Here is a 27,778-nt window from a genome sequence, read left to right on the forward strand (position 1 = left end):
GATTCACAGGGAGTGCATGAACTAAAAAACATAAAGTTAATAACATTTTATGCAATGTTGTTTTAGATAGGCCTAAGTGTCTCCCAAATGCATATACACATAATACATCCCAAATGCATCCTAAAAAATGCACACATAGATTCATAACACTCTTTCCAAAGAGTTATTTTTCTATAAATCTTTTAACTGGTGAAGATTTTGAAACATTCTCAAAATTGTAGGCCTATTATTCTAAAATCTAACTGAAATTTCAAGTTCTGTTTTTTCTCAAGTAAGTATACATTAGGCTACTTGAGATATTATTACTTTAATTACAGATAGATAGATATATTTTTATGTATTTTGGATATTTAGTTATCACCGTGGATAAATGTGTTATGCTCAAAAAGGTACCATTACAATGTGGCAAAGGTATTTTTGTAGGTGATGAACGACTTTGCCTGCTTCCAGGATATGATGTAGGCATCACTTCCTGTCTAAGCAAGCGCGACTCGGCGAGCAAACATGGCTGCCTCCAGTTGCAGAGGCGTGAGATCGATTTTATGGAAGTATGGGAGCTGCGGGAAGAGTTTATGTGTGTCCCGATCAAAGACGGCTCCGCAGGTGAAGTGCATTCTTATGTTTGTTCCGACACAGAGCTGGTTTTGCGACAAGTTAGTCGTAATTGGTAGCAGCTAGTGATGCTGTAGAGAGCAGTATGTCCTTGTGGCTGAATACTAACAGTCGAGTGCTTATTGAGTCTGTAAAACACGTGCAGATTGGCAGACTGGAGTGTGCTGTTCTTTCATTGCAGTGTATACGTATTGAGTTCATAACCTAAACTATTTGAAATATTTATTTGTTGTGTTTACAACATCATGGCGTGACATTATGTCCACTGCCCATAATACACATGCAATTTTCGTTCTTTAAACAATATAATAACGTTTTAGTACTTTTTTATTTATTTAGAATATTTCCTCTGCATTTAATATTGATGTTTCGTCATTTCATATGAACGTGATCACCAAGGCTTAGTTACTTGTAGCCATGTTCTTAAAGTCACCATGACATAACAATCAGTAATTCTTGTTTTTATGTAATATTGCTCTGTTTATTATAAACGAGTTATCCGTGAACATATCGGCATTTTTTTAATTAATGTTCCCTCGTAATCTTTAATCAAATGAACTCCCTCTTGCTACTACATCTCTTCTCTGATGACGTTTTGTAGCGTGAGGGCGGGGCAACCTGTCACGAGATCGCAGCAATTGAGAATGAGAAGGTGATGTCACGCGTATCACTCCGTGTTGCATTGTGGGAAGGATTCGCCATCTTGGTAGGATAAGCTATCCGTTGTCATGGTTACTTCGACCGTGAGACCGAGAGAAATAGCGAAAGAGAGAGAGAGCAGCTTGATATTTGTTTGCATTTTTGCGATAAGGCACAGTTTCTTGGGAATAAATGAAGAAGGGGGAAGCAAAAGGAAAGGGGCTCTATCGGGAGAGACTAAATAACAACACAAAGCAGCGTTATTTAGAGAAACTACTTGACATCAACATGGACCCGTACGACCTGCAGTGCTACAGAATGGACGAAAGACCAAAGCATTACCACCTTTCACATACGCTGACATAGTTAATTACCTGGTTTGTTTATGGTATCAGTGACTAACGTTACTGCCTACACAATGCGAGAGGATTAGAAGCTGAACAAGTCTGTTGCGGCTGCGGGTGCAAGACTTAGAAACCCCAAACCTGTAACGTTAACGTTAAACTGCGAGAGTTCAGTCATACTTGATGTTTCATTCAGGCCTCATTCATATGTGGAAATAAATCTGATATGAATCAGATACGTGCATTTGCACCTGCTGTGCAACATTAAGCGAACAGGCCGGACATTCCCCTGTCAATGCGAATCGTACGTCATTAAAAAAAGGGTATTTTTAAAACATTTCACGGTACAGATATATCTATAACAAATGAAACAAGTTGAATAATAGAGTATTAATTTCGTTCGTTTGTGTTAAATAAAAGGCGAACTGTGCTGAAATGTGTTGCTTTTGAAAGCATGCTTTGCTCGCTGTTGCTGCTGTCAGTTTATTGACAAGCAGTTTCTCTAAGCTGGCTGCATTGTTATTTAGTCTCTCCCGATAGAACCCCTTTCATTTCTCTTCCTTCTCCATATCTTCCAAAGAAACTGCGGCGTATCGGTAAAATGTAAAATGTAAACAAATACTAAGCTGCGCTGTCTCTCTTTCGCTATTTCTGGATGAATGTTTAGTCGCGCCTCTGGAAGTTCTGAAGGCGTTGCCCCTGGCTACCGATAGCGTCTCCTACCATCATGGCCGACCGGCTGCGATATTTTTTTTTTAGACAGGATGGTAGGGGAAGACTCATGAATATTCATTAGGGAACTCATCCCTGATTGGTCTTAACCCCAGTGACGGGTAGGTTTAGGGGCGGGGTTAGGGGTAAGTCATCAGACCCCCAGTGACGGGTAGGTTTAGGGGCGGGGTTAGGGGTAGGTCATCAGACCAATCAGGGATGAGAACCCTAATGAATATTCATGAGTCTTCCCCTACCATCCTGTGAAAAAAAAATATCACCAACCGGCTCAGACCCCGCCCAAATCGGCACGTGACTCCTCACTCTCAATAGCAATCCACAATGATCCAACATTCCAAATTAATACCCCATGGACAAAATCAAGTCCCTTCGTGTAATTTTTCAATGAGTGAGCTGTTTCACTTGGATTAGACTTGTGTTGCCAGACCTTCAGACTGGCGGCAGAAGGTCTGGACTACATAGCAGCTTTCATTGGCCAAGGAACGCTCAGTGGCTGTCTGACTGACATGTAAAGCAAACAGTTACAATTCGTTTTGTTCAGCATCATGTTTAGTGGCATGAAAATGTAAAAGATGTCCTTACAATAATAACAGACCCGTGTTTAAAATTCTTGGACATATTTAAAGAGTCTGTTGTGAACTTAACCTACTTTTGAAAATCCAGTGTTTAGTTGATTCTGATCATTGTCACATTTGTGAACACGACGGCTTTTTCCCATGAGGGGTTTGCCGTCACAGAGGGTTTGTGTCAGATGGATAAACTCATCTTCCGGAAACAAAGAAGAATTCAACCAATCAGATGACAACTTTGAAAATCCTGAAGTGTTTCCATTTTTGTGTACCATCAGATTCAGCCGTTCAGCCAACAGCCCGATGGCGTTTCATGCTGTCTATAACAACAGCATTTGACTGAAATTTGTTCTTATGTGTTCTTCTCTTTATTAATTCCAGCTGCTGGTCAGGCAGATTTGTGTGTCATCCTCTTTGTGGAAGAAGAATCTGGCAGCGGCAGGCCCACAGAAATTCACACAGGAGTTCATCAATAAACAGGTGGAGGAGTTTGAAGTTGGTAAACGTCACTTGGCCAACATGATGGGGGAGGACCCAGAAACATTTACACAGGAGGATATTGATGTGAGTTACTTCACCACACTATTCTATATCCATGTTCAGACTTATTCTGTTCCATTTACTGTGTTGTTAAAAAAAACATTTTTACTCTAATGCACAAGTTATTTAATATACAAATGGAAAAATATCTAAAATAGTTTTGGGATGTTAACAGATTTGTATGTATTGCACATCATTGAACAATAACATTGCACAATATTTTGGGAAATATGGTTAATTCTTCTGGGGGGGGGGGTTTCTGGTTCAATGCTTCTGGTTAAAAAAACTTACATTCAGGCAAAGTCACACAAGTACATTGTAAGATTCTGAGCACCACATTATTTTTAATCTTAAGTGGGAACACCCTCTGATTCATTGACATCCATTTGCTTTATGGCATTTCATATTTATGTAAATAACAGTACTGATACAGCAGTACATCTGATCGTGAAACTATGGCTTATTTAAAAAACAAAACAAAGAATGGACAAAGTCTATTCATTTCTTAGGGCTCGTTCACACCGAATGCTTTTTGCTTTGAAAAAAATTTAAATTAGTGGTTAAAGGGAAAAACCGCAAGGCCTCAGGATGCGTCTTTTAAAAGTTGAACTTATTTTAACTTGAGCACCGCATTTTTAGAACGGCGTGGCATGTGCAATGCTGCAAAAGACGCAAAACACGAGGTCACCGGTCAAAGTCCATCTAGCATGTGTTTACATAGAAAAATAATGGAAAATTAGCACAGTGGAATGGAAAAACCACTGATCTATATAATGACTGGATAGCTCATGACGTTCTAAACTGCCACCAGGCAGTGAAGCCACCGGAAGTGTTCTAGCGGCCATCTTACGATTCCCTACCAGCAGAGGGCTCCAACGGCCGTTATACAGAGATCGGTATACCGACGGCACTTTTAAGATGACCCGCTGCACATCAACAAGTGTAAAACGAAGATCACAAAAGGATCTTGAAAAACTGCTCACAGGTTGTACTTTAAGCCCATATATAGTAATTTATATGCACAATTGTCGCTATTTCCGTGTTGTTTAAAAAAAAATTTATAGCCTACTATGCATTATTTCCCAGACGTATTCAAGTTTAAACCCAATAAACGTATTATTCAATGCATTACTTCTTATAAATTTAATTAAATGCATATATTTAATATTTTCATGTCAATCCGTGTTCAGTTTGACCACGAACCATGCGCTGTCACTTTAATTCAGCGCCTGCAGCACAAACGATCTCTGCACGCACCGCACAGGACGGGCATCCGCGTGCAGTGAAAGCTCCAACCTGTTGACATGGGTATGGTAAAAAATATGCACTGCAAACGGAGTAGGCCTATGTGTAACCCCCTTATTTACACTGCATACATTTGCGGGGCATTATGGCTCCGACAATGTTTTATTCCTACCTTCACGCGGTGTCAACTCACACCGGGAGCATTTCCACGTGATTTGCCGATTTGTGGGCGCGATCAGCTCCGGTAGCCGTATCGCAGCTGTAAACGCGCCGCAGACGTGTGCAGTGTAAATAAGGGGTAAATAAGAGGTGAAACAGGTGTACATTAACCCATACAATTTGTATTATGCATTTCCTGGGCATGTTCTTGCTAACTAATCAAATAACAGACTACTGATCTTTCTGTAAAACACAATCAGAAAGAGCTACATTTTAAGTTCACAATTCACATATACTTAATTTTTAGTAACCAGGAATAATTTCCAACTTTAAACAAATACCCATTTAAATGCTTAGGATGTTTGCCTTGTAAGACTGTTCAGGGAGACTTTAGATTTAAAGACGGTGTCTCGTTATGCAATGTTTTCTCAGTCAAATCATACAATTTCCTATTGATTCAATAGAACGCGTGAGCTCACTAGGGAATCACAATATGGCGGCGTGGTGGCTTCGCTGTTTATGACGTCATGAGCTATCCAGTCATTCTATATAGATCAGTGGGAAAAACGCGTTCTATGTGAACTGCCCCTTATACCTTCTGCTTCAGCTGTTAAACCAAATGTGTGTCATTTGTTCGAAATCTTATATAAGTGGTGAAAATATTACGCAATATATATAGCCTAGGGTTCCTATGCAGTTTGAAAAAGTATGGAATTTGCTTTGAGTAATTTCCAGCCAGGTCTTCATAAGTATAGAAATAAGAAAATATTTGTGTTTTCAGGCCATTGCCCCTATCCAGTTTTCCGAAATATAACATTTAGAATTTCTAAAAATAAATATATCATACAAGCAGAGTGTTTTCATGGAAAGTGTAGTGATTGTCAAACACAAATGAATTCTGTTTGTCTTTACCATAAGTGAGTCTCTTTTGAACTCTTTTGCCACTCATACCAGCAGCAGAGAAAGGAGCAAACAATCATCTAAATTAGACTATACTTTGTGGTTGGATGTTGCACGATCACAAAACAGCATTTACAGCATCAAACTCGTGTCAGACTTAAATATTTGCAGGTTATAAAGTGTTTTAGGCTTCTTCTCATCATGTAAGCACATGTTACTACTTTGAGAAAACCAATGAAAAAATAATTATAAAATAAAAATATTCACAGATGACTACTAGGCCTATACCAAATATAATGCTAAAAATAATGAACCATTCATGTTAAATATGGTCTGAAAAATAATTTGGAAGGACTGGGAGGTTTGGAAATTTGACTATGGAAAAGTATGTAATTTTGAAATGTGTAGGAACCCTGCATATAGGCTTTACAGGATATTTCAAATGCTCGTTCTCTGTGTATAATACAGCAACTTAAAAATTAAGACAATGAAGAGCTATGTTGATACTTAAGACATGTGTGAATAAATCTCTCTAAAAGTGTGCTATATGTTACAAAATACAAAAAAAGTCTGCTGTTCTGAGTAGAGTTCTCATTTCGTTTTCAAAAATGTGGCCCAAATATCCAGGTCCTTGATTTGCAATTTGTTTTATTGTCTCCCCAATCTTCTAATGTTTACACATTTGTCTAATGAAAAAGTAAAATTCTCCCCAGCTTTTCAGGTCTAACAAGTAAATTACATCATGAGCAATTTCTAAATAAAAATATTCCTTAAGATCATATTCTATTCTATTTTTTTAACCTGTCTGGATTGTCTTTAATAAAATATAAGTTGATATTCTAAAACAGTGGTTAACCATTTTGATTTTAAGGCCCCCTTTACTCCACAACAATATGTAAAGACTAAAGGCGGGCGTACACTGTGCGAATTTGGACACTCAGGAGGTCATGAGCCATTGCACACGTTACGAGTCAGTTAACCTGATAATCGTGTCAAAGCAGGTGGTACACGGCACGACTGCACGGTGAGCCGGCGGCAATCGCATGAGCTTTCGCACTAAACACGGAGACTGGAGCTTTCAATGTTGCTGCTTTAGCTTTGTATAGAAAAAAAGGAAATAAAAAGATGAGTGTGCAAATGATTTGGTGAAACTAAGAACTGCACAGCCATTCATTTCAACAAAAACAACTAGAGTGTATTTGTGTGTGTGTGTACCTACTTAACTATATTTTGGGGACAAAAGTGTACCCAGAAGTGACCAAAACGTGACAAACTCCAAAAACCTCCCCTTAGGGACGTCCTCATTTGTAAATCTTGTATACAAATATAGTAATGTAAAGTTTTTTTAAAAATGTAAAAATGCAGAAAGTTTTCTTGGGGTATGTTAGGAGTAGGGTTAGTGTAAGGGGATAGAATGTACATTTTGTACAGTATAAAAACCATTACGACTATGGAATGTCCCCATTTAGATGGCTTAGTAAACGTGTGTGTGTCAGTGTATGCACACGCTGTAGTGTTGCTGCCATTGGGCTATAACAATATTCATAGATCTAGCCTATGTGACGTGGTTGTGTGATTTGGCAATTGGGGACAGCCTATACACTGGTCAAAATTGGGCCGACTTGGAACTGTCAACTCGCTGTCAGAGAGAATGTATATCGATACTGCGAAAAATCTATATTTTTGACAACACTAGAGGCCAGTCATATAAAATTGGCACACTATGGACACAATGCATCAGAAGGGTAATGTGGCCAATCTGGCCATATACTTTCTTAGCAATCTAGCCTAGTTTATTGCACAAAGTTTGCATTATGAATTTGTATTGGAACATAAGAAAACTAGAAATGTGAAGTCTGATACAATCATTGTGGTACTCCTAAAGCTGAAAGTTAAGTTATCAACTTTCTGCAGGTGTCACATAGAACTTCTGGGACCCGCTTAGAAATTGGCATACATTTACAAACCGTATTTATGTCCGATATTTTATTCTGTGCCAGAAAGAAATGGCCTTAATTGATTTATCCCACTAATTTGGTCCAATTTCTCGATTCTTAGAATTATTCCCCAATCTCTGTCACCATTAATGAATTGAGTCCTCAGAGTAAGTGTGGCTAAAAGAAGCTGACACGTACCGTCCCTCTGCCAGCTGATCGGTGTGTAAGGGGTGGAAAATGGCTGCGACTGCAGGGCACAGAGCAAGTACAGGATGGGGCGTCTGTGCCTGAGCTGGCACCGGTGTGTGTGCCAAGCGCTTCAGCCGACATGACGTTCCCGTGAATGCGCTGAAGGTGTGAAACAGCTGCACAGCAAGAACTGCCAGGAGGAAGTAATTAATAAAGACTGCAAGCCTCACCTGCTTTCTCCCGCTGTCTTTCGTCTACTCTACTCGCACACACATTCCGTTTGCACCCGGGGCTCTGGCGTTCACAGAGACCATGCCACTGGGATGAAATGTGCTGAGTTTTTGACAATTCCAACTTGAGTCAAAGTTTTAAAGGAGAATGTAATGGCTTAAGAAGTTTTTGGAAAATAGTGCAAGTTATATGATCTGCCTTTATGTTGTGTATTTTTGGAGCTTGGTAGTGTGACACCATTAATTTCTATTGTATGAATAAAATCAGCTTGGGCATTCTGCAAAATATCACATTTTTTGTTTCACAAATAATAATACTGATGTCAAACATTAGTTTGTAGAAAGTAGATTATTTTTAAGTGTACTATTCCTTTAACACATGGGTTAATGACAAATAAGGGTGTCCAAAATAAAGAAAAAGGAAATCTTTAAAAAAAAAAAATATTTTCAAGTTTTTAGAGATGTCTTCATGTTGGTTTCATTTGGTTTTGAAACCCTCATACCATTTAAAAATAATAATGAAACTACTTGTAATTTTAGTTCAACAAAAGGTTTTCAAATATTAACATCATTCTATTTATTATGTACACTTCTCTTCACTGTTTGGAACCTCTAAGATATTTAATTTTAATTTATTTTATAATTATTATTAGGCTATAATGTAAAGTCTCTAAATGCTCACTAAGGCTGCATTTATTTGACCAAAAATACAGTAAATCTCCTGAACTCCAAACTGAATTTCAGAATGGGAAAGAAAGGTGATTTAAGCAATTTTGAGCGTGGCATGGTTGTTGGTGCCAGACGGGCCGGTCTGAGTATTTCACAATCTGCTCAGTTACTGGGATTTTCACCCACAACCATTTCCAGGGTTTACAAAGAATGGTGTGAAAAGGGAAAAACATCCAGTATGCGGCAGTCCTGTGGGCGAAAATGCCTTGTTGATGCTAGAGGTCAGAGGAGAATGGGCCAACTGATTCAAGCTGATAGAAGAGCAACTTTGACTGAAATAACCACTCGTTACAACCTAGGTATGCAGCAAAGCATTTGTGAAGCCACAACACGCACAACCTTGAGGCGGATGGGCTACAACAGCAGAAGACCCCACCGGGTACCACTCATCTCCACTACAAATAGGAAAAAGAGGCTACAATTTGCAAGAGCTCACCAAAATTGGACAGTTGAAGACTGGAAAAATGTTGCCTGGTCTGATGAGTCTCGATTTCTGTTGAGACATTCAGATGGTAGAGTCAGAATTTGGCATAAACAGAATGAGAACATGGATCCGTCATGCCTTGTTACCACTGTGCAGGCTGGTGGTGGTGGTGTAATGGTGTGGGGGAGGTTTTCTTGGCACACTTTAGGCCCCTTAGTGCCAATTGGGCATCGTTTAAATGCCACGGCCTACCTGAGCATTGTTTCTGACCATGTCCATCCCTTTATGGACACCATGTACCCATCCTCTGGCTACTTCCAGCAGGATAATGCACCATGTCACAAAGCTTGAATCATTTCAAATTGGTTTCTTGAACATGACAATGAGTTCACTGTACTAAAATGGCCCCCACAGTCACCAGATCTCAACCCAATAGAGCATCTTTGGGATGTGGTGGAACGGGAGCTTCGTGCCCTGGACGTGCATCCCACATATCTCCATCAACTGCAAGATGCTATCCTATCAATATGGGCCAACATTTCTAAAGAATGCTTTCAGCACCTTGTTGAATCAATGCCACGTAGAATTAAGGCAGTTCTGAAGGCGAAAGGGGGTCAAACACAGTATTAGTATGGTGTTTCTAATAATCCTTTAGATGAGTGTGTGTGTGTATATATATATATATATATATATATATATATATATATATATATAATATATATAGAGAGAGAGAGAGAGATATATACTTTTTTTTTTTCAAGGCTTGCACCTTGGACCTATTTCAAGGTTTGCGTTCTCAAGCCAGTGCCTGGTGTTGTGTGGATAAGCGGTCCGGAGCGCGTTAGGGGTTTTCTGTTAGAACAGTGTCGTGTAAGCGGCCCCTAAATTAATAACTAATGATCTTTGCAACGGTAGTAAATCCATAAAAACTAACTTTAGCTGGACAATAACTTTATTCTAGAGTTGCTGTAAAGCCAAAACAATCTGTTACTTTAATTTCCTATTATCACTGTAAAGCTGCTTTGAAACAGTCCATATTGTTAAAAACGCTATATAAATGGTGACTTGACCCCAAACTTTTGAACAGTAATGTATTTTTGAATAAATTAATAGATCAGGATAGATGTCCGAAGATATGTCATTTCATTGAGCCATATGATCTCTTGGATATCAACAACTATTCAGTATTTCGCTTCATGGCCCTTCCTGACAAGCAGATTTTCCTTTAAATGTGTGGTATGTAAGGGTCAGCGAGAGGGCACAAATGTCATGTGAAATTAAATAACACCTTGGTGCAGGAAACCTTGACTAACTACAGGGAAAAAAATTATGCTACAAAAAAAAGATGGGATGGCAGGATTGGTTTGGTATAAACATGTATGCCCTTGTCACCTGAGAAGGTCAGGCACTTTTAGGTTTTTGATGCTGTGTTTTCCATGGCACATGAAATGAGTGGTCAGATGTCTCAAAAAATCTGTTTTGAGGGAGTGTGTGTAGCAAGTTTGCTTTCCCAGATTGGGCTCGTGTGAAGTGTAGGCAGCAGAGGTTTCTAGAACACTATGACGAGGCTAAACCTCCCTGGGGGAGTTGGGCCATATTGCTTTTCAAGGTATGAACAGGTGCTGCCTTCATCTGTCACTGCATCCTGCACCGTTTGTCTGTTCTTCTCTTTGTGTTGCTTTATTCCACTCAGTTTCCCTCACCCTTTGGTTTTGATGGCCCAATACATGGATATCTGTTCTCTTGGAGTGCATCTGCCATCACCTTACTTTTTTCTTTCATCTTTTCTGTCTCTTTATCCTGGAAAACAGGGTCAAAGACCCAAAAGGTTGCCCTTCTGAATGTCTCATGTTATGCAAATGAAAGTTTTATGCCCCGTTCAATGACATCACTGGAATCTGTTAACCTGTTTGGTGTGATGTTTAATGTCCCCAACAACATCTGTAGCCCTATTTAGCAACTTGTTAGCAACCACATTTTCAAGACATATGTAAAAGCTTAAAATATATAAGGGTAGGAGTGAGGTATTACTGGTGTGTTTTTATGTCAGAGCCTGTGTTCACCACCACAAACCTTATTTCAGGCTTTTAACCAAAATCCCATTCAGAAAAGCCCATTGACTTTGGGACAATGGAACTGGAAGTACTAAAATGCTAACTTGTTTCTGAATTTTGGCCTACAAATATATGTCATCCCTGCACCACTCTATAGATATAATAGATCAGTGTAAGAGTTATAATTATGACATTTGCCATAAAACGAGTGTATTCTTGTGTTTGTTTGTTTGTTTGTTTGTTTGTATAGAGGAGTATTGCATACCTCTTCCCCTCTGGACTTTTTGACAAGCGAGCACGACCTTTAATGAAGGTGAGATTTGGTCCAACTGGTTTGGCTTTTTTTTTTTTTGTGGATAATTTACATAGTCAATATGTTTCTTATGCACATTTCTTTTTGTTTTAGCACCCAGATGAAATATTCCCAAAACAGACAGGTATGGAAGAGCTGTGTTTTAACTTTTTGACACCAAATATAAGCATGCTGATATGTAGTAATAAATTACTCCTGCCCTGTTCTCTCTTTTAGCTGTCCAGTGGGATGCAGAAGGACGGCCTTTTCACTTTCTGTTCTACACAGGGAAACAGTCCTACTATTCTCTCTTGCATGTGAGTTCCTGCTCTTAATATGTGTATGTTAAATGCTTACATAAAACATGCAAAGCCAAAGGGCCCTATTTTAACGATCTAAGCGCATGGTCTAAAGCGCAGGGCGCAAGTGCACTTAGGGCGTGTTCCGAATCCACTTTTACTTGTATAACGATGGCAAAAATGGTCTAAAAGGGTTGTCCCTATTCTCTTCATGAGTAATGGATGTGTTTTGGGCGTAACGTGAAATAAACCAACCAGAGTCTCATCTCCCATTCCCTTTCCGTGCCATGGCGGATTGCTATTTACATGGTGGAATTTGCAAGCGGAAAGATTGAACGCAAACGGATCTGCTCGTGTGCGAGGTTAAAGCGCGCAAGCAGATCAACTACGATACAAGCCGGATTCCACCATAACATTATGTACATAATATTATGTACACAATATTAATATTTTACATTGTAATCTTTTTATTTTTCATATTTGGCTAGTTTGTGTGTTGCTGCGCGTCCCTGTGTGTGTAATAAGCAGAATGTACGCGCGTTGTGACCTGCCTATATGCGCACATTACTAACGCACTCTTTAAATAACAAAAAAAAAATATTGCGCCATTGACTTTAGACCAGGTTTTTGTTAATAATAATAAAAATAATACATAAGTCTTATATAGCGCTTTCCAAGGAACTCAAAGACGCTTTACAAATGAAACAAACAAACAATGATGAGAGTGCTAATTATAGATTGTAGGTGAGCTGAAACAGGTGGGTTTTGAGCAGTTTTTTGTAGGTGGTCAGTGAGTCCGAGTTTCTGATGTGGATGGGGAGTGAGTTCCAAAGGGTGGGGGCAGCGATGGCGAATGCTCTGTCCCCCAAAGTTCGCTGCGTCGATTTGGTGATGGGTTTGAGAAGGCCCAAGTCGGCAGAGCGGAGGCGTCGGGAGGGGCGGTGATGCTGTAAGAGGTCTGTGAGATATGGAGGTGCCAAGTTATTGAGGGCTTTGTAAGTGATGAGCAGAACTTTGTAATGGATGCGCTGTTGTACAGGGAGCTAGCGAAGCTGTTGAAGGACGGGGGTGATATGGTCTCTGGAGCGGGTGTGGGTGAGGAGGCGGGCAGCGGAGTTTTGAACGTATTGCAGTTTTTTTATATCAGAGGATGGGAGACCATATAGGAGACTATTGCAGTAGTCGAGTCTTGATGTAATGAATGCATGGATGACAGTTTCCGCAGCAGATGTGGAGAGGGTAGGGCGTAGACGAGCAATATTACGTAGGTGGAAAAAGGCAGTTTTGGTGATATGATGGATATGGGGCTTAAATGTGAGTGTGGGGTCAAAAATGAAACCAAGATTTCGGATCTGGGGAGAGGTGGTAACTGTATGGCCATCGACGGAGAGAGTGAAGTCTTGGGAGGAGGGGAGGAGTGATTTGGGACCAATGACGATGATTTCCGATTTATTGCAATTGAGTTTAAGGAAGTTGGCATTCATCCAGGATTTTATTGCAGAGAGGCAGGTTGTGATGGTTAATACTGTGGCAGGAGTGATGGATCTGGTGCTGAGGTATAGTTGTGTGTCGCCTGCGTAACTATGGAATTTTAATCCATGATTATGAATAAGTCCAAGGGGAAGCATGTACAGGATAAACAGAAGGGGACCTAGCACCGAGCCTTGAGGGACTCCGTGATTGACAGGTATGGTGTGAGACGTACAGTTGTTGATGGATTTGAATTGAGATCTGTTGGTAAGGTAGGAGGTGAACCAGGAGAGAGCTGAGCCAGAGATGCCAAGATGTTGTAGGCGTTGTAAAAGGATGGAGTGGTCAATGATGTCGAAGGCGGCAGAGAGGTCAAGTAGGTGGAGAATGGAGAGGGAACCAGAGGCGAGCAGGAGGTCATTTGTTACTTTGAGTAGTGTAGTTTCAGTAGAGTGATGAGTGCGGAAGGTCTGAAAGGTCAATGTCACAGTCTATTTCAGTTGCCTCAAAATTGCAACGCACCAACAATGCGTCTGAACGCACCTCGTTTTCAGACCAGCACTCCCATGGCCGCAAATGCATTTGCTATTTAAACAACGTGAAAACAGGACGTAGACGTGAAAACAGGACGTGAAAATGATAACTGCGTCGGGCATCTCTAGTAAAACAATCCGGGCAAATCTAGTAAAATGCAGGCGTCGCGCTTGGCGCTGCATTGCGCCGGGTGTATGATATGGCCCGAAGTGTTCTAGGTGATATTTGAATAATAGCTGTAGAGATAATCAATATAGGTCCCATATCTGTTGTTGACCAATAAAATTATTTGGTAACAGGTGATATTTAATTGAAATGCTCTCATTTCCCCTATTTTTACATTTCTTAATTTCACCATCATTTTACTCTCACGTTAAAAACACTAATAATTTCATTGTTAACACTAGAAGTGCCAGAATTCCATAACTACTAGAACTGCCACAAGCGGTCATTTTGACCATATCTTTAATGATAAATACTCAATTGAGAGATTAATGCATTTATTGTATTAGGATATCTTTTAAAAACAAAACAACACCAAACTGTACATTTAAAAAAAGTTTAATTATAGGCTACATTTATAAATAATAATATCAGTAGCCCGTAATTATCGCATATTCACAACAGATATTATACTATATTTCCATATCCATTCAAAATAACTCAGAACAAGACAATAACAACTAAAAGTATCTTATTTAGATATTCTTTTGACAGTGAGAGAGACAATGTCACGGTTTATGAATTTGCTGTCTCCTTTCTCGTCTTGTTGTGTGTGTGTGTGTGTGTGTGTGTGTGTGTGTGTGCGTGGTCGCTGATCATTGCAGCTGATCAGCACGCCCGCTCTGATCAACGTGCCAGCTGCAACTGATCAACCCTTTTTAGTGTCACTGTTGTCGCCTAGTCTTTGTCAGGTCGTTGTGGACTTTTCCTGCGTGTTTGTTCCCTGCCTGTATCAGTTATCTGTGTGTCATCCCGTGTTCAGCACTCCTGGTTCTTCACGCAGCGTCCCTGTACTGCCAAGGGCTTCATACCGGACATTTGCACACCTTAACTCTGCCAGCATCTGACCAGCTCTCAATAAACATATCATTTTGCAATTGAATCTTCTGATTATTTCCTAATAGACAAAGGTCAACCGCGAGAAATGTAACAAAAGAATACCGCGAAATTTGGTGCGGTCAATATGACCGTCTATGGCCTAAATAGGTAAATATGTTCATTTGTTTGTTTGCCTTGTGTAATTTATATTAAAAAACATTTTAAATGAAAACACAGACACTTTTAGGAAAAGTCAGGTACCAGCAGGATTTTATTTATTTTTTCAACAAAGTTATTGCAGATATAAAATTCAAAACGGTCAAAATGACCGCCGTGGCCGCTCTAGTGTTAAATGTAAATTTTCTAGCAAAGTTCAATATTTTTCCATCGTGTACTCTATAATATTGTGATGGTGAAAAATTTTCCACAATAGCTGATTTTAGTGGGGGGGTTTTTCTAATTGTTTCATATAGACAGAATATATTCATTTTAATACTGATAATTTATCAGCCATAAATTTTTACCAAAATACAAAAAATTCAGCAAAGGAAATATTCAGCTGGAAATTAATCTTTGGTGTGGGAACGGTGATGTTTAGTTAGCGCTTCTCCGATGGCACGTTTTGACTGTTCGTGTCTATTGTGTCTTTTAATCTATCTTCATTTGGGAAAACCAACATCTTTTAGTCCATGCTGTTTTCAGTTAACGTGTGAATACAACTTTGCCAAACATTATTTGTAGCTCGCCTCCCATCCAGTAATAGCAATAAGCTGTGCTTTGTTGCTTTTGATATGAAATGTGATATGAAGTTTCGAGCTTTCAGATTACCGGTATGTGGGTTTTATAACAAAATTCAAAGTAAATGTCATTTTGGCACCTCTTTAAAGGAGGTGCCGTTTTAGCTGAGTGGGAGCTCTGGGCATTAGCTGTAGCAGCTCCGTGTTGCAAGCACCAATCCGGTTCGTTTATTTTTTTCTCTAAAGACTACTCACAAAGGTATAACGATCAAGATTAACTTAAAAATTGCCCGGAGTTCTCCTTTAATGTGGCGTGACATATCGCCTCAGTTCAAGTGGAACTAAGGGAATTACTCCTTCAGTGTCACGTCCTTCAGAAATCATTATAATATGCTGATTTTGCTGCTCAAGAAACATTTACTATCAATATTTCAAAAAAAAAAATATTGCTGCTTAATATTTTTTGTGTATTCCATCAATACCAGAAAACAGTTATTTTAAATTGTAATAATGTTTCACAATATTACTGTTTTTATTGTATTTTGATCAATAAATGCAGCCGTGGTGAGCTTAAGAGACTTCTTTCAAAAACATAAAAAAAAAACATTTTTTTTTTTAACATTGGTTTTACTATATTTCACAGAACACGGATATGCTATAGTAACAGGACAGTTTTAAATGTGTCACTATTTGTCTGGAGCTGGTGTGATTCTGGCCTGTAACAACCAACTCTTGCTTGTATATTGTGTACTGAATGGTCTTTTTTTTTCTTTTTTTTTTCTTGTCATTCGTTTGTCATCTTCACTTTATTTTTCGCAAAGCATTATTTTGCTTCACTTCAGCTATGATAAGGAGACATCCACTCTTGCATTGCATGTTCAACGGAGAAAAGAGAGGAGTGTGTTTGTTTGGGTTGATATCAAATATCAACACTGTTATTTAGAAATCGCTTACTGCAACTTCAATTGATTATTAACTCTCCGCCATTGACGGAAATTTTCGCCATTTATGAGACGACGGTTCCCTGCCATAGGGTTAAATGTGCAACTTAACTTCCGTATTCTGTAAAAAAGATTGCATCGCTTCCGGTTCAGGTCTTTTGTATGTGCTTTGTGTAACAATTTGCTGTTTTACTCAAGATAAATTAAAAGGAGCGAGCAAAGATGAGTATAACCAATGTCCCTCGCAGATTATCTAAAAGTTAAATTTTATCTTCTTTACACTAACGTTTAGATATTTAAATAGAATAAAAGGCCAATAACAAAGTGAACCCTTTTCTAAATAGCGGATGTGATAAGACCAGTGTTCCGGTTTAGTCATGCGACGTTCGGCATATACCCTATTGACGGAAATTTACGGCTTTCTGTGCTTTCGCTGTTGTACATTAGGGGGCGCTATTACGCATCTTCTAAAAGAGTACTCAATCTCCTGTTCAAAACAGCCGAAGAAGCAGCAGAAACGAGCGATAGCATAAGCAGATGCAAATGTGAAATAACACGATCATCAACATTAAACGGCATATAAATCAAAACTGCCTAATGTTACCAAATGAAATGTCGACCAAGGATGAGGTATAGGACTGTGCAAGCTTTGGGGGTGTTGATGGACTCTATGTTTTGATGATCGTTCTGAATTCTATGATTTTCTCTGCTTTTTGCTCAATGTTGCTATTTTTATGAAACTTACCCACATTCAAGTGTTGATAAAGCTGTGAGTCTGTTCTTTCTTTTGAAATATTGCATGTTGCAGACAGTATTGCTCTGGGGGGCCCAGAGAGGTGGGATAGAAGGAGGGGCACAGACAGAGGGAGGTGATCCCCTAAAAAGGGCCTGGATGGGGTGATAGGGGAACAGCCCCTCTGCAGAAAGAGCGAGGCTTTGTTTGACATTTCTACTCTTAGTGTGCTAAATCAAATGAAATAGAATGGCTGTTGTTTAAACAAACCAGTATACATCAGAGATCGGAATGATTAGGAAAATGCAAGTGGCAGGTTTGGATTTGTAAGAAGAGGAATGAGAGTCAGGAAGATGAGTGTGACGGAGCTCTTTCTCCTTCTTAAATCCCATTTACAACAGGGAGCATCACACACTTCACTAGGCACGCCAGGGCTTTGTGATATTAGGTGTGCTCGCGAGTGTGTATGCGTGCACACGTGCTGTTCTTTGTGTGTAGGTGTGTGCACATCAGCCTCAGGGGTTTTACTGCGATGGGAAGAGCCCCAGAGAGCCTCCTGCGTTAACCGGCTCTTTGTCACCACGGCTAATTCCTTTTCAAAGTAGTTTGTTTGTTTTAGCTTATTTTTCCCTTCTCTACCATTCATCTATGGACTCGACCTTGGGCTACTACGTCTCTCAGTAGCAGTAAGGAGTTTGTGTGTGTGTGCGAGTTGACTAATGCGGCATTGTCCTTGGTGCGCCCAAGCCCCTCATCCTCCCCTTTGCCCTGCAGTGGCTGGGACCCCTGCTGCTAATTTAAATAGGTATGTCAAATCTCTCTCTCATCCAGCTTCGAATCGCACAGAGGTGCTCTGCGTTCATAAACCCTGCAGTGTGCATAAAATAATGTACAATTCTCCTTCCTGCAGACAGCAATATTTGTATGGCCTGAGAAAAAGGAAGCCAAACACATCCAAACTCTTCAGATAGTACATAGATGGTGGACATTTACCAAGGACACCTATATTGTGTACCTAATATATCAGGAGAATTTACAGCTATCAAAGTAAGCCACTTGCATACAAGTAACTAGCAGTGGTCATTTATTAAAACGCATTAATTGTGTGACCCTTTTAATTGCATAAAACTAATAATTTCATGTTTAAAGTTCTTAAACAACTAAAATAGGGCCTTTTTTTTTTTTTTTTTATCTTTACTTGCTTGCCCATGTTTATTCTGTTCCCATTCACATATAGGGGTGGTGATGGCACAGTGGATAAGACACATGCCTTTGGTGTGAGAGACCCGGGTTCGAATCCACTGCGAGACACCAATGTGTCCCTGAGCAAGACACTTACCCCTAGTTGCTCCAGAGGCGTGCGACCTCTGACATATATAGCAATTGTAAGTCGCTTTGGATAAAAGCGTCAGCTAAATGAATAAATGTAAATGTAAACATATATTTCAATTTTATTTATGTTTTGTCATAATAAATAAATAAATAAAAATATTTAAGAATAAAATAACAATTTTATTTTAAATTAAAAAATTAAAAAAATGTTGTTTATTTATTTTACATTTATTTTAAAATGTAAGTAGCTACAATGGAAAGCTTTTTTAAAAATTATTAATACTTTATTATTACGGAAATATTAAAGTGACAGTAAAGACTAGGGCAGGATATTGACACAAATTTCATAATTCGATTAGATTTTGATTCAGTTCTGATTTTGGTTCAATTCGATATCGATTATTTGGGTTATGTATCAGGTACAGTTCAATGCAAATTTAGTAGAAACATATCTCTGAATCAATGCTGTAATATACAGGGAACCCCAGTTGGTACATGACTATAAAATTAAAGCTTAAAATTAACTGATTTGTGTAGGCTATACTTGCATTTAAATTACACATATACACAATAATAATAACAATGTTAAAATTTAATGACAATTATATTTCTACTACTTTCTTGAAATGGCTTTAAACATTTAGATGGTGGCTGTCATAAAAACATGACGGATTTATTCAAACATTAAATATTGAATAACAGATTAAGAACAAACAAACAAGACAATTACTGACCGCTGTAACTTGTAGCAAAGCGGAAGAGATGATCGGTTCACGTGTGCTTGAACTGAGGCGCTACAGCGATCTGTCATGACTCACACCACATTAAATAGTACCAAAACTGTATTTATTGTTTGAATTTCGTAATAAAATGGGCAACATTTTAAAGCTGAGACTTTGTATCAAAATTAACTAAACCACAAAGCTTATTGTTATTTATTGGCATGGGAGGAATGCTACAATGTTTTGTTCATTCATCACTGTAAAACAGCATAGACGATAAAAGCTCTATTTTTGGAATTTAAGAATCGATATCAGTTCATCAAAATGAGAATCTTTATAACTTTCTATTCATAAAATAATCCTGAAAAAAAATGTTTCACAGTTTCCACAACAATATTCAGCAGTTTTCAGCTGTAATAATAAGAAATTTAACTTAAAAGCCAAAGCAGCATATTAAAAATGATAATATGTGTGACTAAAACCGGGTATACAATATATTAAAATAGAAAAGTAATTTTAAAGCTGCAGTCTGTAACTTTTGGCACTCTAGTGGTTAATAAACAGAACTGCATGCGTCTTGCGGAAGAACATTGTAGCCGGAGCTACTTCTCTCTCTTTATGTCTATGACGACGAAACAGGTACTGGGCTAACTCCGCAGAGGTACGACCCGAACCAGGCTAAAATAGTCCCAATATAAAATTATTATAGGTGTAACTTAGTGATTCAGGATAAGACAAAAACACGGTTTGGAAAATGGATTCATGATGTACTCTTTTGTACATGTATATACATGCATAAATTGTAATAATATTTCTCTAGAACACTGTCAAATAATTGCAGTCTTGTTGAGCAAGAGACTTTTTCAAAAACATTAAAAATCTTACCGACCCCAAATGTTTGGTGGATAGAGTAGATTTATAGAATATATATTTGCTGTTGGCTCCAAAACAGATTAGTCATTTTCACAATTTGAAGAAAAAAGTTTGTTAGTCAGCCATCATGTTACTTTGGTGAGTTTAACTCCGCATTGAATTAACAATAACATTCAATGCATCACAGAAAACCAAGTGTTTAAGTTTGCAAAGCATGAAAATATCAGTAAAAGATCAATGAGTTTAATATATTGTCACAATTTAGAGTCTGACAGTTTTTCTTGCGTTTATCAACTGGCCTAAAAATCCCTCACACACATCCCTACAGGCCTACAGTTCTTATCTTTGAACATTATAGTCAGGGCTCCAGACTGCGACCAAATGGTCGCATTTTGCGACTAAAATTTGAGAGTGTGCGACTGAATTTTACATCCAGTCGCACATGTGCGACCAGTAAATTTGGCTCACGTTAAACGCATGGTTAAGCGTGGAAGGGGCGCGTCAATGAATCCGGAATGAGTGACGGTGCGGATCCACTTGTCCGTGCGGCACTTCAGTCGCGTCGCACTCCACTTTTTTCCTATGGGTGACGTCACGCGACTTTAACGCGCCCGCAAAGCATCCCGGGAAGGCGGCGCTTCATTTGGAAAAATGCTGCGCGTCCAGCTTTATGCAAATGAATCCGCCAAACGCGACGCGTCTATCCAATAGAAGTAGTCTCTCGAGGGGCCTTTGTTCTAGACTGGCCGCTGGGTCAAAACCACCCCCATAGCGGTAAACTTGAGGAACGCCCATCAATGTACAAATGTGGAGAGGCGTGCGACACCACGCTTCAGTCGTGTCGCAAAAGTGGATCTGTACCGTGAGTGTGACAAGAATAGAGAGCGCGCGTGTCTGTCGGAAGGAGACGCGGAGACAAATATCACAAGCTGCTATGTGCGTCTGAGCAATGAGCGATCTATCGACTCGTTACCAAGCAGCGAATGCAAACAAAATGAAAGTGGAACGAAAATACGCTACTCATTTATGCTTCACGGACCGTTAATTATTCCGGACCAATAATAGACAGAGCAGCGCATAGCCTTTCTTATAGCCTAACGTTATATCAATGGAGCAGCGCCCCGAACCATTGACGGCAAAATAAAGACCCGAACTTGCCAGTCGCGGGCCGTTCTCGCTCACGCGACACTGTTACTAGGAGATCCAGTGAAGAAATCCATTGAATTCGCCTCAGAATTAATAACATCATCGCCTCGAGATCCAGTGAGAAACATTCCGATTCGACGCAGAGTTCTGTTATAAACCATAGATATCAGATCAAACAGTGCTGACGTGGAAACCAGGAGAAAAACTTATAGAAGGCTTTCAGTCCACAAATCAGCAACATTCACCATGGATTTAGGCTAATGTAGTAAGTAACTCTAACCATAAATATGATAATGTGACAGAAATAGTCAAACGCAGCATACACATCTTTTCTAGCCCTTCAAAACTATAATATCATATATAAATGCTTTTTTAAATTTATTTTGTTATGTGATGATCAACACATTTTTTTGTTCATCCTTCAAAGATTATCCTAAAACAAAAAAATTTAAGATGTTGGATAACTCTTATTTAAACACTTATTTAAAAAAAAATACCATTGTAAACAGTAGGATGTTTATTGGCTATGTTCACTCCTTAATATACATTTTTTCACTCCTTTTGTTTTTTAATTAATATTAAGACATTATGAATGATAATAATAACAAAAGTTAATTTCATCTACACCCTAAATTAAGCTTAGTGATTTATTGTCAGCCCCAGTGCTACCAGTTTTTTTTTTTTTTTTTTTTTTAGAACTCCGTGTGAGTTCTCATTTGAGGTGACGCTGCCCTCAAATTTGAGTCTGGAGCCCTGTGAACTTAAAATAAAACTGCATATCGTAATATCTGTACGTTAAGTCTCTTTATTATTAAAGAATTTGTCAGTATTACAGTTATTTTGGGGGAAATTTTAATAATTGCATTGCAAGCTGATTTAAGGTGTGCCCCTAAATTTTCTGCTTGTGCTCCTACAATTTTTTAGTCAGGGGCAACAGCGCTCCTAGTAAAAAAAGTTAGTCTGGAGCCCTGATAGTCCTGCTTTACAGTTTAAAAAGCCTGTCACCTTTACATAGAGGCATTGCCTGTGTGTTTATTATTAAATGTGCATGTGCATTAGCTGGACTAGCCTAAAAATTATTTTATTTTGGCATAATTTAAGATAAAGAATCACCGGTTTTGACACAAAACTCTGTCATATTTATAAATGAAATATATTATTTAAACTTAATTTCAGTCATTAGCAATAGCTGCCCATGTGCTTTACCAAGATGGCTGTAGAGTGGACTGACTGGCAATGGCAAAGACGTCCATCTGACACATTTATACTATTTATACCAAAAATGATTCACTAAAACAAAACACAAGCAAGGTCATAAAACACTGGCTTGTGATGTTAGTACTTCCTGCTTTTAACCGCAGGCCCTTCAACTTTGATCTTGTGCTCATTATACTGTATTTTCGACTTAACCTTCAACAAAAAAATCCCATGTGCGCTTTGGGAGGAGCGAGTCTGTGCAATTTAACCATGATTTGTTGAACACAAGGAGCCCCGGCCAACCAAAAAGCAACAGTGAAAGTTCATTTTAAAAGCTGAGATCGAGGAGCCTCTCTCCCCTCCTAAAGGCATTTGAATTTCTCTGGATTTGTTATGGCGCTGTGATCACGAACGTGTAACGCGCATTCCCCCAGCTTTTTTCCTCCCTCCCCCCTTTCTTTTCTATTACTCCTCCTTTTTTGTGCTGAAAATTGGTTTTTGCCCGATGTTTGCTTTTTTGGCGAGTAGCGGTGGATTATACGCACTCTATCAGGACCGAATTAAACAAACAGCTGTGGGATAATTGAGGGGGAAATGAATTCTCGCACAGGCGTGAGGAAGGTGCCGACGTGAGCTGCATGCCAGCGCCGGGCCCCGCGTCAGACCCCTGCTCCAGCACCACCACGCCTGACGGGCACTCCAGGCTCACGGGCGCGATGCCAATTTAGACAAGTGTGCCCGAGGATGCCATCCTGCTCCGCATGGCAGATTCTCCTGTCAGGAGGACGTGCGAGTGAGTGAGTGTGTGTGTGTTAGAAAGGAGAGAGAAAGTGTGGGGGGTTACGGCCCAAGTGCTCCCCAATTCAATTTTCCCTCCACACACACACACACACACACACACATAGACACAATTAAATTCAGCCAGAGCCGTAGAGAGAGATGAGATCTGCCTTCATAATAGAGACTGTGTGTGTGTGTATCTGTGTGAGCGTGTGTGTCGGGGGGATTTTCAAATCCCTGCTTTTGCTTCACTGCATCTTTTCTTTTGAGGGATCCCTGAATATGAAGAATACCTCGTCCTTCATTCAGTGTATTCATTGACTTATTAGTCAACAGAGACCACGCTCAGGATTCTTGCATCTTTTTTTGTGTGTTATTTCTGCTCTTACAGAAATCGCTTTAAAACTGACCACTTTCCATTTCTCTTGCCATTCTAGGATCTGTATGAGAAGATTCTGGCCATAGAGAGACATCAGGACAAGATGAGAAATGAAGGTCTATTTACGTCAGACACCAAACAAATGTGAGAACTTCCAAACTTCCTGCAAGAAAAACGTTTACCTTTATGCGTTCAGCAGATGTTTTATCAAAAGCAATTGGACAAAAAAAAGCCAACAATATTTGTAACATACAATGCCAGTGCAACTAGATCCGAAAGAAAGCTAGAGAATTTTCGTTCTTTCCTCAAAACGATGATTTGAATGGCTAAACTGTTTGTTTCCTCTCAGAATGCTGACTGGGAGCAGGTGGCTGTTAAAAGAGGAAATGGAGGAGCATCTGGTTGAGAACGTTTCAGATCAAGACGTAAGAACTGATACATTGACCGGATCCTATATAAAGTGTGTATTTCAGGATGCAAGAGAGGGTGCTGTTGGCAAACTAAGTGAATTGTGTTATTTTGTGTAGTACGCGCGGTTGATCCAGCTGATGGAGAAGTTGTTGTCTATGCCCTACTGCTCTCTGGAGGAGGAGTTTGTCCTGAAGTTCCGCAGAAAGCTGGAGGTTCAGTCCAGTAAACAGGAGATTCCTGTGATACAGTACGACCCGCAGGGAGTCGCTTTCAGCGTCGCTGATGGTACGACGACGTATATCCACATCTCCAATACACAGGCTGATTAAATATGTTATGGTTAAAATGTTAGGTTTTTAGATTATTCGATTTTGCGAACACCATACAAGCCTTTTTCCCACTCTACTGACCGTCTACTGTAACTCTCAGATCTTAACTCTGTAATCAAATGTGTATGGCCTGATAATAATTCTGAATCTGATTGATTATTTGCATTTATTCTGCACTTTCAATAGCAATGATAGCCATTTATATAAGGGAATTTATGAGTCTCTCTGGTGCAATAGTGCAATATATGTGTTCTCCAAATAAATTGAGACGCATGAAAAATGTGTGAGCGTGTGAGTTTAGGACAAAAATATATATTACTATCGCACAATATTCACAGGACCAACATTAATCAATTACTATAATATTGTGGTGGGTTTTAAACCATTGTGAATTGAAAGTTTAATATTTAAATATTAAATTGTCCTTCAACCCATGTGTAGTATTCCAAATCCTTAAATAATCAATTATATTGTAATTTGTAATCAATTATCAGTTTTTTTGTAAATGGTATTAACGTATTTGTTCATTTTTTAATTAGCTTTTATTTTTATATTTTCAGATTTTGTCTTTTAATACTTCAACTTCAACTTTTTCAGTTAATTGCTGCTAACTCAGTTAATATAAATATTTTATATTATGTGTTTTATTATTTCAGCTTTATTTCAATGGTGTTTAGATTCATTGTCAGGTTTGACATCATTCAAACACCATTTGTTTCTGTGCGTGTATTGTGAACGTGTATGATTATACTATTTTTGCATCAATGAGATACTATAATAGTTTTTATTAATGTTTTAAATTAGTTTTTGGTTTTATATTGTCCATTTTATTTTTAATATTAGTTGTCAATTTAATTACTAATTTTAAAAGTCATTTTATATTTTTGTCATTTTTAGTAGTTGTCTATGTAGATTTATTCATTTTTAATTTCAGTTGTAGTTGTTATTTTAGTACATCAAGTTAAACTAAATTAAAATAAGAAATGCTGAAATTAATTTTAAAAAGATTTTCAGATTTTATTTAACAAGTTAACATTTATTTTATTTCATGTAACAGTTTTTTTTCTTTAGTTTAACTAATAAAAATGAGATTTGAGAGCTAGAGCAGAGCTGTTGATTTTTATCTGTTCCTCACAACATGAGCGACAGTAAATGACACAATTTTCATTTTTGGAAGAGCTATTCCTTCAAGTCTTGTGATCCTGTGAGTAAAATCAGAGAGATAAAGAATTTCTATTCTGCAAGGTTTCCGCTTGTCTCAGTTGATTCTCGCATAAAACTCTCTCCGTTTCTTCTGTACACACTCACTTAATTCCCACTTCACTCTAGCTAAGTCTCTCTCTCTCTCTCTCCTTCCCACAGGCAGAAGAAAGTCAGCCAAAGCCAGTATCACCCTCAGAGACAGCGGCTCTGGGAACGTCACAATCAACAGCAAAAACTACCTCCGCTACTTTCCCATACTACAAGACAGGTGTGTGTGCCTCAGTTATGCATCGCATCTTTATGAAAAGATCCTTTTAGCATATCAAGAGCTTGAATATTTGTTTTTACTCTAGTTAGTATGCCATAAATGAAACCCGCACCAAAAATGCTCAAATCCAGCATTTGTGGTGAGTGTGTTGAGTTTTTTTTAATGTGGTTGAAAAGTTAATTACACAGATGAGTGAGCCGGAGACCGGCTGCCCACCCTTATCACTCCGTCCGCTTCACACAGACCTAATTGGAGCAGGAGGGGAGTGTTGCTCTGTGTCAGCACTGTGGGCCGTCCTGCAGGAGAGCGCACACACTTGCGCCGCGTCCTCTCAATAGTTCTTACGGTGGCAGGATTATCGCTTTGTCTAAATATGAGGATACAGTCCTCAATGGGGGATTAGCAGGAGTGTCATTCATACAGATGTTGAAAGCTTGGGTAGTCCAGTGGAGAGAAACGTTCTTAATTCTGCTTTACTCGTTTCTTTCTCTCAGGGAGCAGCTGTTGTTTCCTCTGCACTTTGTGGGCATGCTGGGCCGGTTTGACCTCGAGGGCAGTGTGGAGGGCAGTGGTCACTCTGCTCAGGCTGGAGCTCTACGATTGGCCATCTCACGGGCGCTGCTCAGCTTTGTGTCTGAGGGACAAGTGGAAAAGATGAGGCAAGGTGTGTGATAAGAAGCCCATAACATCACAGAACAGGGCAGAACATATATTTTAATAATTAGTAGTAATATTAGTCATTATTTTGGGGTCTTACCATAATGCTTTTTCCAGTTATTAATTTTACTTTTTTTTTCTTTCTTTTTTACCAATAATTGTGGGGGGTGTTTAATATTCTTGTTAATATTTAGTTTAGTTTAATATTAATGACATTGGCAGGTATATTAAAGGGATAGTTCACTCAAAATTTTTGTTCAAAACAATGTATGAGTTTCTTCCGTTGAACACAACAGAAGATATTTTAAAGAGTTTTGGTAATCGAACAGTTGACGGTAGCCATTGACTTCCATTGTAGGAAAAAAATACTATGGAAGTCAATGGCTACCGTCAACCGTTACCGACATTCTTCAAAATATCTTCTTTTTTGTTTAACAGAAGAAAGAAACTAATACAGGTTTGGAACAACGTGAAGGTGAGCAGATGATGACAGAATTTTCATTTTTGGGGGACCTATCCCTTTAACTGCACTTGCTCTGCAAGGCCTAAAGCACAGGTCCAATATTTTGTCAAGTTTCCGATAGTGAAAAATAATAACTTACCATCTTTACATCTAATATCTCTTTTCTCTGGTAGTCATGTCACAGATGCTGTTAGTAGACTTGAAGTAGTAGAAAACTTTGTCATCATCTGTTTTCTCTGATTACCCAAACAGCTGGCCTGCTGACCGCTGATCCCAGGATCAAGGAGAGGAAGAAACCAGGGCAGGAAGGAGCACGGAGAAAGTTCACATGGAAAAAGCGCTGAACAGGAAAGGGGCAAGGCAGGACTGGAAACCTGAGAGAGGACACAACTTCTCTCTTTCACTGGATTATTGGGTTTTTCCATGGACAAATATACCCTGCTGATCACATATTTAAATCAGCCCTATTACTTTCTTCAGTTAAAATTGATAAAACGTATCGCTGTTGGACATCTGTGAGCTGAAAGGAAACCTTTCTGTTGCTGACATTTAATTGTTCTTTTCTGTGTGTTATTGTGTACATTAATGTTGGTAATATAAACATATTTCAATAAACCATTTTTTTCATATGTGAATATTCCCAGGTTATTTTTTCAAAAATGAACCCA

The 27,778-nt window shown here is 38.9% G+C and overlaps 2 protein-coding genes across 2 annotated transcripts in view; one reads left to right on the plus strand and one right to left on the minus strand.

Moving 5' to 3' along the window:
- The window catches only part of tgfbrap1 (transforming growth factor, beta receptor associated protein 1), a 69,585-nt gene that overhangs the window by 7,955 nt on the left and 33,852 nt on the right, over nt 1-27,778 (minus strand). The gene's annotated exons all lie outside the window — the stretch shown is intronic.
- Nucleotides 487-27,745, plus strand: mrps9 (mitochondrial ribosomal protein S9). The gene is made up of 11 exons (XM_056233606.1): nt 487-603; nt 3,278-3,460; nt 11,554-11,616; nt 11,710-11,740; nt 11,833-11,912; nt 23,838-23,923; nt 24,129-24,204; nt 24,307-24,475; nt 25,882-25,990; nt 26,485-26,654; nt 27,363-27,745. Exons 1-11 carry the CDS (start codon nt 505-507, stop codon nt 27,452-27,454), a joined length of 1,158 nt encoding a protein of 385 aa, XP_056089581.1. The 5' UTR covers nt 487-504; the 3' UTR covers nt 27,455-27,745.

This window comes from Rhinichthys klamathensis, unplaced genomic scaffold (assembly GCF_029890125.1).
Source record: "Rhinichthys klamathensis goyatoka isolate OS25496 unplaced genomic scaffold, OSU_Roscu_1.1 h1tg000372l_1, whole genome shotgun sequence".
NCBI classification, from domain to species: domain Eukaryota; kingdom Metazoa; phylum Chordata; class Actinopteri; order Cypriniformes; family Leuciscidae; genus Rhinichthys; species Rhinichthys klamathensis.